Source organism: Macrobrachium rosenbergii, chromosome 2 (genome assembly GCF_040412425.1).
Source record: "Macrobrachium rosenbergii isolate ZJJX-2024 chromosome 2, ASM4041242v1, whole genome shotgun sequence".
NCBI classification, from domain to species: domain Eukaryota; kingdom Metazoa; phylum Arthropoda; class Malacostraca; order Decapoda; family Palaemonidae; genus Macrobrachium; species Macrobrachium rosenbergii.
The window spans coordinates 63,292,835-63,306,625 of record NC_089742.1 but is presented as its reverse complement, the minus strand read 5'-3'; the positions used below and the strand labels follow the sequence as shown (position 1 = coordinate 63,306,625).

General features: G+C 34.8%; 1 protein-coding gene across 12 annotated transcripts in view; it reads left to right on the top strand.

Moving 5' to 3' along the window:
* PKD (serine/threonine-protein kinase D3) overlaps positions 1-13,791 on the top strand; it is a 273,053-nt gene that overhangs the window by 207,129 nt on the left and 52,133 nt on the right. For all 12 annotated transcript variants that reach the window (XM_067119831.1, XM_067119860.1, XM_067119879.1 and 9 more), the window contains 3 exons: positions 1,079-1,199; positions 6,637-6,772; positions 7,024-7,166. In XM_067119831.1, the coding sequence (XP_066975932.1) occupies positions 1,079-1,199; positions 6,637-6,772; positions 7,024-7,166 (400 nt within the window). The remainder of the gene's footprint in view (positions 1-1,078; positions 1,200-6,636; positions 6,773-7,023; positions 7,167-13,791) is intronic.

The window sequence follows — 13,791 nt, the reverse complement described above, 5'->3', positions numbered from 1 at the left end:
TAACAGAATTCTATATAGTTCTTAACCTAAACTAACCTGCACTTTTACACTCATCCAATTTAAAAGATTGATTGAAGTTTTATATATATATATATATATATATATATATATATATATATATATATATATATATATATATATATATATATATATATATATATATATATACACACATACATACATACATACACACACACACACATATATATATATAAAGTAAGTATACCTTAGTTTTACCAGACCACTGAGCTGATCAGCAGCTCTCCTGGGTCTGGTCGAAGGATTAGACTTATTTTTACATGGCTAAGAACCAATTGGTTACATAGCAACGGGACCTACAGCTTATTGTGAATCCAACCACATCATAGCGAGAAATGAGTTTCTGTCACCAGAAATAAACTCCTCTAACTCTTCATCAGCCAATATATATATATATATATATATATATATATATATATATATATATATATATATATATATGTATGTATGTATGTATGTATATATACAGGCAGTCCTTACCTATCGGTGACATCGTTTAATGGCATCGGTTTTAAGACACTTGGCTAACGTGCCGTTAATCAGATTTTTGGCAGCAGTAAGCGGTTTATTGGTGTCTGTAAGCAGTTTGCCAGCATCTGTAAGTGGTTAACGGCGCTGTTGGTGGTTTATTGGCTCTTACGATGACGTAAATGCCCTTTATTACCATAATTAGTGTGATGGTTCAATTATCGATGATTTTCGGTCATCAGCGGTCAGCTGGGAATGGAACCCCCTCCGTTAACTGTGGAACTGCCTGTATATATATGTAATATATATATATATATATATATATATATATATATATATATATATATATATATATATATATATATATATATATATATATATATAATATATATAATGTATATATAATGTAATAATATGTATGCATATAATATATGTATATTATATAAAAGTTCACTACAATAAGTTTATAATGATTTGATACAGCATTTGGTATAACTGAAGTCCTGAGATTGATGCCAGTTCATGATTTAAGGGAAACCAGAGATTTTATTGATAATTTTTTTATTTTCAGCCCTTCAGCAAGTAACAACATTCCACTGATGAGAATTGTACAGTCGGTTAAACACACAAAGAGGCCTTCCAAGGTGCTCAAAGAAGGATGGATGGTTCATTTTACCAACAAAGATAGTATGGTAAGTGTGTTAATCTTTTATTTTGCAACTGGAGTCATTCTCTAAATGATCAATCTTCCGTATGTGGAACAAGAATAAAATGTAACAGATTTGTTATAGAATTGAATGCTGCTGATAAGAGATTGGTTTGTGGAACAGGATGACTGAGTAGTTAGTAATAATTTAGCCACTGGAGAAACAGATCCACAGTTATGTGGGTACAAATATTAGAAAATAAATCTTTACAGAATACTTTTGGGAATCTGTTCGATTCCTCTTTTTAGAATGTAGCCATTTTTAAATTTTTATCTGTCTTCATCATTTATCACCATCAGGCAGGTTGTTTCAGAACTTTAACTTTTATTCAGTGGTTATGTATTATATTTTTACTCATATTTTAATTTCTTTTTTTTGGTGTTTTTCATTGCAGATTGTTATCCTCTCTTTAATGTTATAGGTGACTTTGCATATATTTGATAGATTTATAGTTCTGGTATGTACAGTATTAGAACTTCCTGTAAAAAAACTAATTACTGAACAGATAATTTTTATTGGTGTCCTATAGATAGATATTCACTGTTAGCATTAATAACTTGCAAAAATAGGTATAATTGCAGATTTCTGTGATCAATAGAAAATCACTTTAAACTTGTGATTTAATTGTTTAAGCCACTAAGAATAGAATATATGTAACAACATTATGAATGGGTGAAAGTTCATCTGTAAAATTGTTCAAAACATGTTCATTATGATGTAACTTCAAAGCTTCTCTTTCAATGCACAGTTAAGTATATATTGACCTTATACTGCCTCCAAAGTGGTGATTGTTAGCATTCTTGATAAGAAGTATTATAGTAAATATCAACATTATGGAGGTGAGATATGAGCAAGGTGCTTAGGAATGAATAGAGAAAATGAAAGGAGAGTATTAATAACGGCCTGTGGCAAAACAGAAATGTTTTTAAGTTAGAGGTGGCTTATATCAAGGATCAGCCATTACCCCATTTCTGTACTGGTTACAGATTGTATTGTGCTAAGTGATTAGGAATGAAAATCTGTGGACATTGCTATATGTAGATTATTTGGTGATTATTGCAGACTAAAGAATTGTTTAAGAAGGGTAAGAGAGAGGCAGGAATCTCTTGAATTGAGAGATATGAAGGTATAATGTGGGTAAAACCGAGGTTAAGGCATCCAGCAGGCATGGATGGGATAGGTTATGTATGCAAGATAGAAGAGGCCTAGATTTAAAACTAAGTAGAAAATTTCATGTATTCAAGTTCTACTTAAGCCAAGAGGGAGATTGTACAGCTGAGGTTGAAAGCAGGACAAAAGCAGCTTGAGGGAAGTGGAGGGAGCTGCTAGGGGTAATGTGTGACAAGAAAGCCAAATGCTCTAAAAATAAGATATATTTTACCATAATGAAATCAGTGATGATGTAAAAATTAGAAGTGCCAGGATGGTACAGATTACTAATATGATAGAGGTGAGATTGAGATGGTTAGTGCATGCAGCAAGGTTGAGTGAAGAGGGCTTGGGTGGAACCTGTTGTGCATAGAGAGTTTAGAGGAAAGCAGAGGATTAGAGAAAGCGAAGGAGGATTTGGAGAAGGGTTTTGCAGAAGTTGCTTTTGACAGAAATAGCTGGAGAAGACGCATCAGGACAACTGACTCTTTAGCTTAGGGATAACGTTGGAGATGAAGATCAACATTAAGGTACATGATTCATGTTAAATCTAATAGAGTACTTATGATTATCCCAAATTTGTAGCCCATGAAATCCAAGATTCTTTATTCTATACTGAAAAGAAAATTGTCTGATGGCTGGTAACATGTATGCACCCTCATAAATTCTTATGTCCCCAGGAGGTAAAAGCCGCACCTATTTTGCTTGCTCCAATGACCTATTTTTCATAGCAAGAGTACCCACCTCCATGTGGATGGCCTTTGAAGACACTTTAACCTCTATTAATGGCTGAAAATATCGCAGTATCCAATTTAGTATCCAAGGCTGGCCTGAATTCCAGAATCCTGAATATGATGGTGCTCACTATCAAGGGATTTTTGATACTGCACAGGATCTGACAGATCTTCCTAAACTCCACCCAGGCATCTCCTTATGAGGAGCATCCAGTTAAGGGGATCTAGACATTATGAGGAGTGTCCAGTTAAGGGGATCTAGGCAGCTGGATCACCACCACCAAGCTGCGAGGGAGTCTGGTAAAAGACAAGGAATCCTAGGTGAAATGAGTAGAATTTCAGGGGGATTCCTTGTTGGATCCTCCTCAAGACTGGATTGTTTAATGGGAGAGCCTGTTCCTCTTCTGGAAGCTCTTCCTCATTTGAGAAAATGGCAGTGCCCCGGGGCCTCTTGGGTTAAATATGGAGAGTTTGTAGCTTGGTCCACTTCTTAGTGTCATTCAGGGCATCAGAGAAATCATACAGGGAGTGTTTAGATCCTGATGTCTTGGCATACTTGTGTGAGTGGAGGATATACTCAGGGCAGGAAACCACCTACACTTCAACCAAACCCATGAACCCAATGGGCTAGTTCAAACTGGTCCCCATCATCATTGGGGATGGCTGATAGGAGCACCTTGGGCACATCACACGTCTGGTGACCACCCAATTCACTTTTATTTCTGCAAAAGATTTGTTTTTAGTGGGCTGTAGGTGTTGTCCCATGAGCAAAAAGCTGACTCATCAGTTTACAGTGGAGCAAGTGACCTGTTGGTTGTGAGTTGCATATATCATTGGATAAGCAAGACAAACCAGGACGAACTGCATAGGCTTAGTCGAAAGTTCTTGACCAGGAATACTGGTAAGAAATAAACTTGTTAAAATTCATATAATTTTAAGTCTCAATGCAGTGTATGAATATACTGTATATACTCGTATATTAGGTGACACAAGTCTGAGAGGAATACACTTAAACTAAAGGTGTAATTCACATAATCCAAATAGTTTAACACAATGAATGAATGAATGAGAAATATGGGAATAAATTAGTAAAACCTTTGCTTGATTAGGGGTTCATGAAGACAATGAATGGAAACATTGAAACCTAGCATGGCAGAGCAATAGTAGTAAAATATAAGCCTCTCAAGCAAAAGTGAGTAAGATGAAAACCACTCAAATGTTACAGTACTAAAGAGGAAAAATCCCAATACTGTACAAGGAAACCCTTTAAGAACACCTTCTTGTATGAAACTTAGAAAGGGAACTAAGAAACAATGAAAATCTGAGTGATGTAGTTAACTCTAAATACAGTAAAACGAGATATGTGCTCAAGAGGATGCCAAGGGTCATAACAATAATCACATTTCAACACAAAAATGGGGAATATTATAGGAAAACTATTCAGAAGATAAACTTCAAACTGTGGTCTTAACTTTACTCAGTTGATATTAACAGCAATTGAGTGATAAGGCACTTCACTATGAAAAACACCCACAGAAAATGCCTTGAAGACTGAAGGAGTTGTTATCACATATACTGAGGAGCAGGTGAATCATAATCTGAAAGCTGTTGTAGGTGGGATCAAGAGCCTTCCTGCTTGGAATGCAGTCGTCTTCCATCCTTGCACTACCAGTGGTACTATTCTGGCCTCGACTGGCTCTGAGAGAATGCCTTTTATTGGTTAGTCTGCCTTATGGAGCCCATTAATCCTGAGCAGTGTTAATTCCAGGCAGATTGCTTTCCATTTGAACCAACAGTTCAGCTCTAGAAAGACAAAGACCTCCAATAGTCTCCCAAGTTATATTTCTTCCATGCCAACCATAAGATTGAAGTTGTGAAGAAGGGAAGAGGGTGCAATGTGCAAGGTTAACGGATTAAAATGAAAAAACATTTTAATCTGTATGTATGTTTAATTATAATTAATACTATAAATAGCCTGAATCATAATTTTGGAGAGAGGTCAAATGAGAGAAAATGTAAAACAGAAATCTGCTATCTCCTTGGGAGTTGTGAGTGGTGCTTAGGTTTCATGCTGTGGAGGTCATGTCATCCATAGGAGACTGGGATCTCTTAGGTGATGCCTTGGGTTATATGAGAGGAACTTTTAATTCCAGAGGTATCCCTTTCACTATCACCAAGACATGAAGGTAGATGCTCCAGGTAAACATGTCTTTAATGTATGCCAAAAGCATGAGGAATGAGAATCATGAAGAGGCTGATGAATTATCTATATCCCACCCATCAGGTAGACGTGTCCCACCATGACAATCGCCCCCAATTTGTACATCTTGCATGAAGATGAAATGATTCGGGAAGGTTTTGTAAGTGGGAAGTGCCTCAGGGAGTAACCATAGTTAGTTTCAGGAGACAGGAACCACTCTTGCTGTGGTCAGAAGATAGCATGAGTGCCATCTGGCTTTTGCCAAAACCTAAAACTTCACCAGCACATGACACAGCAGTACAGACAGAGGAGGAGTTTGGCTACAGAGAACAGAACCAAGGTAATCTGGCACGTAACGACGTAGCAAACATCCATAAAGAACATTCTCTAATTTAGAGGGCCCTGCAAACATCCTGACGACTCCCTAGAGTGTCTGCAAATGTGTTGTGATGATTTTTACTGATTCCAGCAAAATGCATTAGCAAAAAGGAAGGGGATAATAGAACAGGAATGACAAAGAAATTCCCAAAACATTACTTATAATTAAGGGGAAAAATCAAATAATCAAAGTTCAGAAAAACAGCCTTTTGTCCAACAAGCTAGATGCACGGAAGTGAGGGTTTAGTTTGCTTGGAACCCAAGGTGTTTGACACACTCAGTGCTTCCATCAAGCCTTAGAATGATTTGCTTATCTTATTTAATTGTAACTGAAGAGTAAGTACTCATTGAGACCATGAATAAAGCTATTATAAAAGTGGGTTTATTTTGCTACAAACAATAATCAAATCCATTAGCGGTTATGACAGTGATTTATTCTTTCTAGTTAATCCAGAGTATGTGGGAATATTCTCAGTATATTAGGAAGTACTTATTGAGTTTACAAGCAGTGATGATTGATTTATCTCCTCAAGTTTTCTATTTGTGTAAAGATTTCTGCAATTCTTTCTCTTATTAACAAATTTCTATGCTATTTTCCTTTGGACTTCAGAATTAAAGTATAGTACTGTATTGTATTTATATGTAAGTGATGATTCCTGTTTTTTATTTTATATATAGTGGTATGTACTTTAATCAGATATTTACTATAATTAAATTCCAGGTGATCTAATTCACCTTCACAGGAGTTTCTTAGATCTGGTAATAAATAATTTTTTTTTTTTTTTTTTTTTTTGTAATTTGGAAGATATTTTGTTGTTACTTAAAATAACAGAAATTCTTTGGGTGTTAATTTCTGCACCCAGTATATTTCCTCAGTTTGCACAAGGCATAAAATTTGATTACTTGCATAATATTTAAATCAGTCTTCAAGATTTATTGAGTACAACATTCTTTTTCACAGCGTAAAAGACATTATTGGCGATTAGACACAAAAACCATCACGTTATATCAAAATGAGACAAGTACAAGATATCACAAAGAAATTCAGCTCTCAGAAATATTGAATATTGAAACTGCTAAACAACCTCAGCCTGCAGGTAAGAAAAAATTAGTTTTTATCTTTATCGCATATTTGCTTTGTGAAATGTTACAATTGTATTGGATTGGATGTAATCTGTTGTGTCATCTCTTTCAGTAAATGTAAATAATTATGTATCAGTTACTAGAGTAAATTTTGCTGACCAAGGTTCACAATTATTGTTTGTTTGTCAATACTACTAGTGGTAATAGAAATTTTGAAACTTTAATTCCATTGTTATTTTTTTAATTTTGTCTGTGATTTTGGCAGATTTATCAAGAGGGGTCATCCATTGTTTTGAACTGCGTACAGCCAATGTTGACTATTTCATAGGCGAAGAGCCTATTGCAAAGAAAGAAGGTTCTCCGATGATTAATCCACCTGAGACTGGTGTTGGACTTCATCTGGCAAAAGTAAGTAAAATGCTAGTTAATCTTTCCTAACATCATATTGATAATGTGAAAATGGGTCACTGGTTCATCATATGTGTCGTCTTCACGAAAAAATTATTTGTAATTCCTTTGGTGTGCCTTGACCAATAAGGTGATCACAGTATTATCTTCATCATGGTGTTTAGGAGAAATTGTATTGGTGGATGTCATGAATAAACTGATCTGCTCATTAACCTGATTTTGAGTACTGTGATGTGTAAGGCTTCTCCCATTGCAAATAAGATTTTTATCTTGGGAAGTATTCTTAACATCAAGATAGAAAGAAGCACAGTAGTAGATTTACAAGATACTAGGTTCACATTTTTGGAAATACAGAATTTGGAAATGTAGAATTTTAGCAGTACAATGTCTATCAAGACCAAATTTTAGGACGTGACACTTAGGGATAAGCAGACGCTGGTTAATTTAGTGTGATATGAGAAAGCTGTTGACATTTTGATTGTAAAAATGTTGAATTCATACAGATAGTCACAATAAATATTTGCTTTTGATTGAGAGGTGAAAATTGCAGTCAGCAAAGTTAACAGAGTTGGATGGCTATGTAAAAAGAGAGTACCCAAGGAGCAGATGAAAAATAGAAGCTAGATAGCAATGCAGCTCGGGACAAGCTGTCTTCCTTCCATTCCACCACCACCTTCACTCTTACTCAGATCTCTCTGTCGACTTCTTGACTCTATATAATATTTTATTTTTGTTATCAGTATTCTTACATAAAGTACATGAACTAATATAGAGAAACATATATCCAGTAGATAGAAAAGTTATGATTGTCAGTTGTGCATAAGTCTACGGTCTCATATTTTTCCCATTGTATGTAGTGTTTTATTAGTATTATTATTTATCAAGGCTTATTACTATATTGAGGTTAAAGAAAAAACCCAGTTAAAGGTCAACATAACAGGTGTCTTGGGCAGTCCCTTTGCTATAATTATAGTCTTGCGAAATGTACAGTAACCTAATATGAGGGTTATGTTAGTAAAATTACTTTTTTACACCTGACAAGTTACAATACTGTACTGTACTTAGTTTTAAAGTGTATTAATGGAGTAATAGCAAAATACTCCCATACAGTAATATTTTAGTTTAATATTAATAAGTAATCTACCATGTAAATAAGAAGTGTATAGGAAAATTTACACAGCAACAGAATGTAGTCTCATTTGATAGTAATGTTGATTAAACCTATTATATACTCTAATAGCAGTAGTCTGGGAAAGTAATAGCATACTGTATTACCATGCTCTTAATACTGTAATTTTTTCTTTGAAATTAGAGGTAAATAAAAGTTGCATAGAACTTTTGCAGCCATAAAGCTTGACCATCACATTTACTGCAGATTTTTGTGGAAATCTTAAATTTATATTGTTTATCTGCATTGAGAACATAATACTCACATTTCAATTTTTAAAAAATTATCTTGTAGTGATGGTCATTGAAACTGATTTTAATATTGCTTTAATTCTTATTTGTTATTTACTATTGGTGGATAAACATTTTATTGATATGCTGGATCCTTTAATTATAGAATTTAAAAAAAAATAACTACAAAAAGTTAATGGCAACTTTAGTCTTATTAATATTTGTCCTTTATTCTGATTTGATTTTATGGAATTGATTCTTACTACAGAATTAGTGTTTTAGTAATCACAAACTTTTCATCACAGCTCCTGGTTCTTGTCATCTTATTATTGAGAACATGATTTGTTGCATATTTTATAACATGGAGGAGGTAGACAGAAACAGAATTTGGAAGACACCAAGAAAGGATGTGAAAAAGGAAGACTGAACTAATGGTAATTGTTGGTATTATTTAGCAAGTCCCACAGTAAATCACGTTTGTGTGAAGACTAACATGAAGGCAAAGTATTTGTGTGTTGACTTCCCAGTTGCCTGTCCTTGAGCACGTTGCGACATCTTGTTAAAACAATGATTTGGAGTGTACACTAATTTTTATTATGTTAGTTACTGATTCAGGTTGAGAATTCTTTATCCAAAATTAGTAGGCCAAAAGTGTTTCAGATGTTAATACTTGCTTACAGTAAATTCTCATTATTACAAGTGTGGGGAATTGTACATGCTGGGTTTTGACTAAAAAATATTCTATGTAAAGGCTTGTTAGAAGAGGGGAGAGGGGCTGCCCATTCTCCAACTGAATTTTTATTTTAAAAGATTTCTGATGAAAAAAATATTGTTGGTTACACTTAGGTTAATGAATTGTAAAGTTTTATTTGAATATTTGTAATTTCCTACTTAGAAAAGACTAAGCAGTATAATGTTTAACGGGGTGTTTAAACTTAGATTTATCATTGAAATCTTCAATGTGTTGTATATGGGAGGATAAGAAGGTTCCCAAGAATGGAGATACTTACAGATGTGATTTGGGAAGAGGTCTGAGGCAAATCCATTAAGTGAAGTATTGCATTCTTTTGGTATTCTCAAAAGATTTTTTGGTTCTCCTTCCACCCACCACGTCTGTACTTGATGAAAAAAAGAAATGTGGTTTAGCCACATCTCTACATTGAACGTTTATTGTTGAAGATATGCATTTGGTCAAATTCATTGACTACAAGGCCTCTTATCAAATGTATATTATTATAACAATATTTTTATTAATTGAGAATGGTATATGAAAATTTAAGATATCTTTATACCATCCAAACCAGCTCAGTTACTTGAACTTAAAGTAATTGTATATCATTTGCTGCATATGGAGTCTTGGGTAAATATGTAATGCACTATGTTTACAGATTAGCACAATGATACTAATCATATTCTATTAAGGGATAATAACTTTTATCAGAACTTGGAATGAAATAAACAGTGCTCAATTGAGAGGAATAGACTGCACATCACCAGGGAGCATATCTTGTGCTGTGTGGTAATTTCCTCTTGTGGGACGTCTTGTCATCACTCTTGTGAAGGTGGATTTTGAATCCATTTGAATTTTGATTTTTCAGATAAATTATTCTCAACCTGTACCAATTTTTGATTTTGTAGAATATCACTTGTATGGACATCCCCTTCCAAAATTTTCACATCATAGGAGTAGGAAGCTGAAATTTAAATATAAACAAAGTTCAATAGAACATAGTTGTGCTTGTTGACCTTGTCAGACTTTCATACTCAGTGGAATGATGGTAGCTTGTAAGTTTCACTTTTTGAAAGATCACCCTTGTTTAATGTTTGAGTGATTACATAGACTACCCACACCACTACAAGAATCATTATGACAGCTTTGTAGATTGTTTTTTGAAGTGACTTATTAGCACCAGAAGGAGAGGTTGAAGTTGCAGCAAAAGCCCTTGGAAGAATGTTGGTTTTACTGAAGACTTGCTTCATTTTGAATTCAGTACATTTTACTAAGGTGTATTTTGTTGTGTTAGTGCACCTTGAATAATGCTGGTCCTGCATTTATCTGGAGGATATGTGATGTATTCAGGTACAAGTAATAAAGTACAAACTATTGTTTTACATTTTCCCTTGCATCTGACTGTAGGGTGAAGCAGATAGCTTGAAGCTGTGTGGTTTATTATTGGCTAAAGTTTTGACTTCTTTTTTTTTTTTTTTGTTGTCAGTGAGCTACAAACAATGTGTGTTGGTCTTTATCATCGAGTATAGTACGTGGAAAAAAGTCTTGCTGCTCTTTTGCATCCAGTGAACAACCTGTTTATAATGACCTGCATGTTTTAGTACTATTAGCATCATTATGGAAATGTATCTGCATTCTCAACCAGTCTTCCAGTGGACTTATCTTTTTTAAAATGTGTCATGAACAACAGTTGTTGGCCATGAAGCAGTCCTTTAGGAAATTTTATCTTAGTGGGAATTTTACTTGTTTGCATTTCTTTGTGTTCAAGAATGCAATGACTTAGGTACTGAAATGCTTTATTTTGACCACTTCCTACTGTATTCTGATACAAGCCCCATGTGAAACTTGAATCTCATGCTTAAGATGGTCCTTTCTGTTACACAAAAGCATGGCAAAATTTCAATTGTTAAGACTTCTGTGTTTATGAGAAAATACACAGAGTGCAGTGAATCAGTGTGATATTCCCGTACTGGGATAGTGCCATCAGTGCACCTCACGGGGTGTACTGTAGGTATTACTACAGGTTCCTTGCAGTGCCCTTCAGTCCCTAGCTGTAACCCCTTTCACTCCTTTTACTGTACCTCCATTCATATTATCTCTTTCATCTTGCTATCCACCCTCTCCTAACAATTATTTCATAGTGCAACTGTGAGGTTTTCCTCCTTTAAAACCTTTTAAACCTACCTACTTTCACTATACTTTCCAGTGCTGAATGACCTCACAGGTCTCAATGCTTGGCCTTTGGGCTAAACTCTATATTCCATTCCATTCAGTGTGATATTTATTTTCCAAGGTTCGGTACTAAGGCCCAGATTGGAGAGAGTAGTCAACTGCATTGTTCATGAATCCAGAATTGAAATAATTGAAATCATAATGGATAATGTGAATTAAACTGCTGTCATATACATTATCTTAACAGAATTATCATTGCCAAGACTCAGGTCATAGGGAAGAGAGAGGCAACTATTTAGAAAATGTTTTATGCATTCACTTTTTAGCCAACTTGAATTAAAATATTACCCATAGAAGTACACTTGTTGATGAGACTAAGGATCTGTAGACTGGAGTGTGATACTTTTCCTTTAATGGGATATTACTAAAGTGCTGTGCATTAATCTATTGTTTTACCTCACTTCTCATATCCACAATGTCCATGTGGTTGTACTTTTTTTTTCTTCTGTGGTGTGCAATCCCTATAGTTTAAAGGGGGCAGAATTGCTAACCACTGTTATTTTGGGTATCCCAACCTGATGTTTGTTGACCAACCTTGATTCATTAGGGTTTGCTTTATAGAAGAAAAAAACAAATTTTGCATCATAATTGAACAGCTCATTGCATTTTTTGGTTTGGTTTGATGTTTTATGAATAGATAACCTTCCTGATTCTAACCCTCCATGAGTGGGCTTTGGAAAGATGAAAATAATAATCAGTGCTAAGAATAGCATTACAAAACTACAACCAACAAACTCAGGGTAAACCCATTCCCCAAGGCAAATTTCTCCTGCATACATTCACAATTTTATATAAAGAAAATTCCTTAAGGTTACACAAACCAAGTTCTGTAAAACCCACCTAGCCCCTCCTGTCCCCAATTCCCCATTCACTGTTATATTTTTTCAACCCTGAAGCCAAATCAAAGGAAATCCCCAATCCCCCACCTGTCACCCCTCAGTTCCCCCCTCTTGCTTCTTCCTCTCCTTGGCTCTCTCCCTCTTATACCCAATTGAAATCAGATTTCAAAATAACAGCAGTTACCCTCTAAGGTTATCATCTGTCTAAATGCCCATCAAAGGTATGTCTTTAGGAAAACAAGGCAGATAAAAAGAAAATTAGTGGCTTGTTGAAGTTGCAACAAAAATCCAGTCACAAAATATATGGCTGTTAATTAAATAGTGGATTGTAGCACGCAAAATGATATGTTAACATTGAAAACATAGACATAAGAAAGACTTGGTAGAAGAAATATATCATTATAAGTAGCAAAGACAAAGTTCACTGGTCAATATTTGCCCCAAAAAATTTAAAACTTAGAACAACAAGGATTTTCGTGTGTCGTCTTAAAATTTTTATCATGTTCCAAACTTTTGCCTTGCAAAAACTGCAGTTATTGCTGAATTGCAACCAATATGTATATGACAGAGGAAATCAGCCTAATTCAGCAACTGTTGGCATTAGTAGAGACATTAACCAACAGTCACTTCCTCTCCAGCAAGGGGGTGGAAGTATATTTGCAACCACATCCAACTTAATAACTGTCTTATTTTTTTTATACTCAGACCATGTTATATCTAGGAATGGCATTTTTGCTGGTGATAACATCTTCAGTACAGTGATTCTGGATGAGAGAAAAGAATGCATTAGGAAAGGTCAGAGACCACCATGAGTAGTCACTGCCCTCTTCCAGCTGTGGTCCTTTGTTGACTATTTCCACACACACTTGTCATTGGTCATTCTTTGGATGTTATTTCATCAACAATGTCTACAGGCATCACAGGGAACAGTGGAAAAAGTGTTGCATCAGTGAACTCTTGTTTGACTCCTCTGATCTTGGTATGGTCACAACAGCCACCAGTCTCCCGCTTGAGGGCATTGTTTAGTTTGTAGACATACTTGATATTAATTAGGAGGCAGCCTTTTGCAAGACATTCATGCTTCAGAAGACATGCAATTCTTACTAAAAAATTTCCTCCTGGTTAGGTTTTCACTTTAGATGGGAAGTATTTCAATTAATTTTATTTTGGTTATTTAAAAAGTGATAAACAATAATAGGAATTTACATCCCCTGCAAAATGTTTTTTTTATGTCAGTAATTAAACAGGTTGTAGAGAAGTAACATGTAGTTCCTGAGGTTTTATTATTTGATTTTTGTTGAATATAATTTTTTATTTTAAGTATTCTGCCTTTAAAGTCTTATTGGGCAAAAGTACACTAGTTCATTCTGTTAATATCAAGAGGAGAATGCGTTACATTTTAATCAGTGCAGATTTTGTAAGGGTA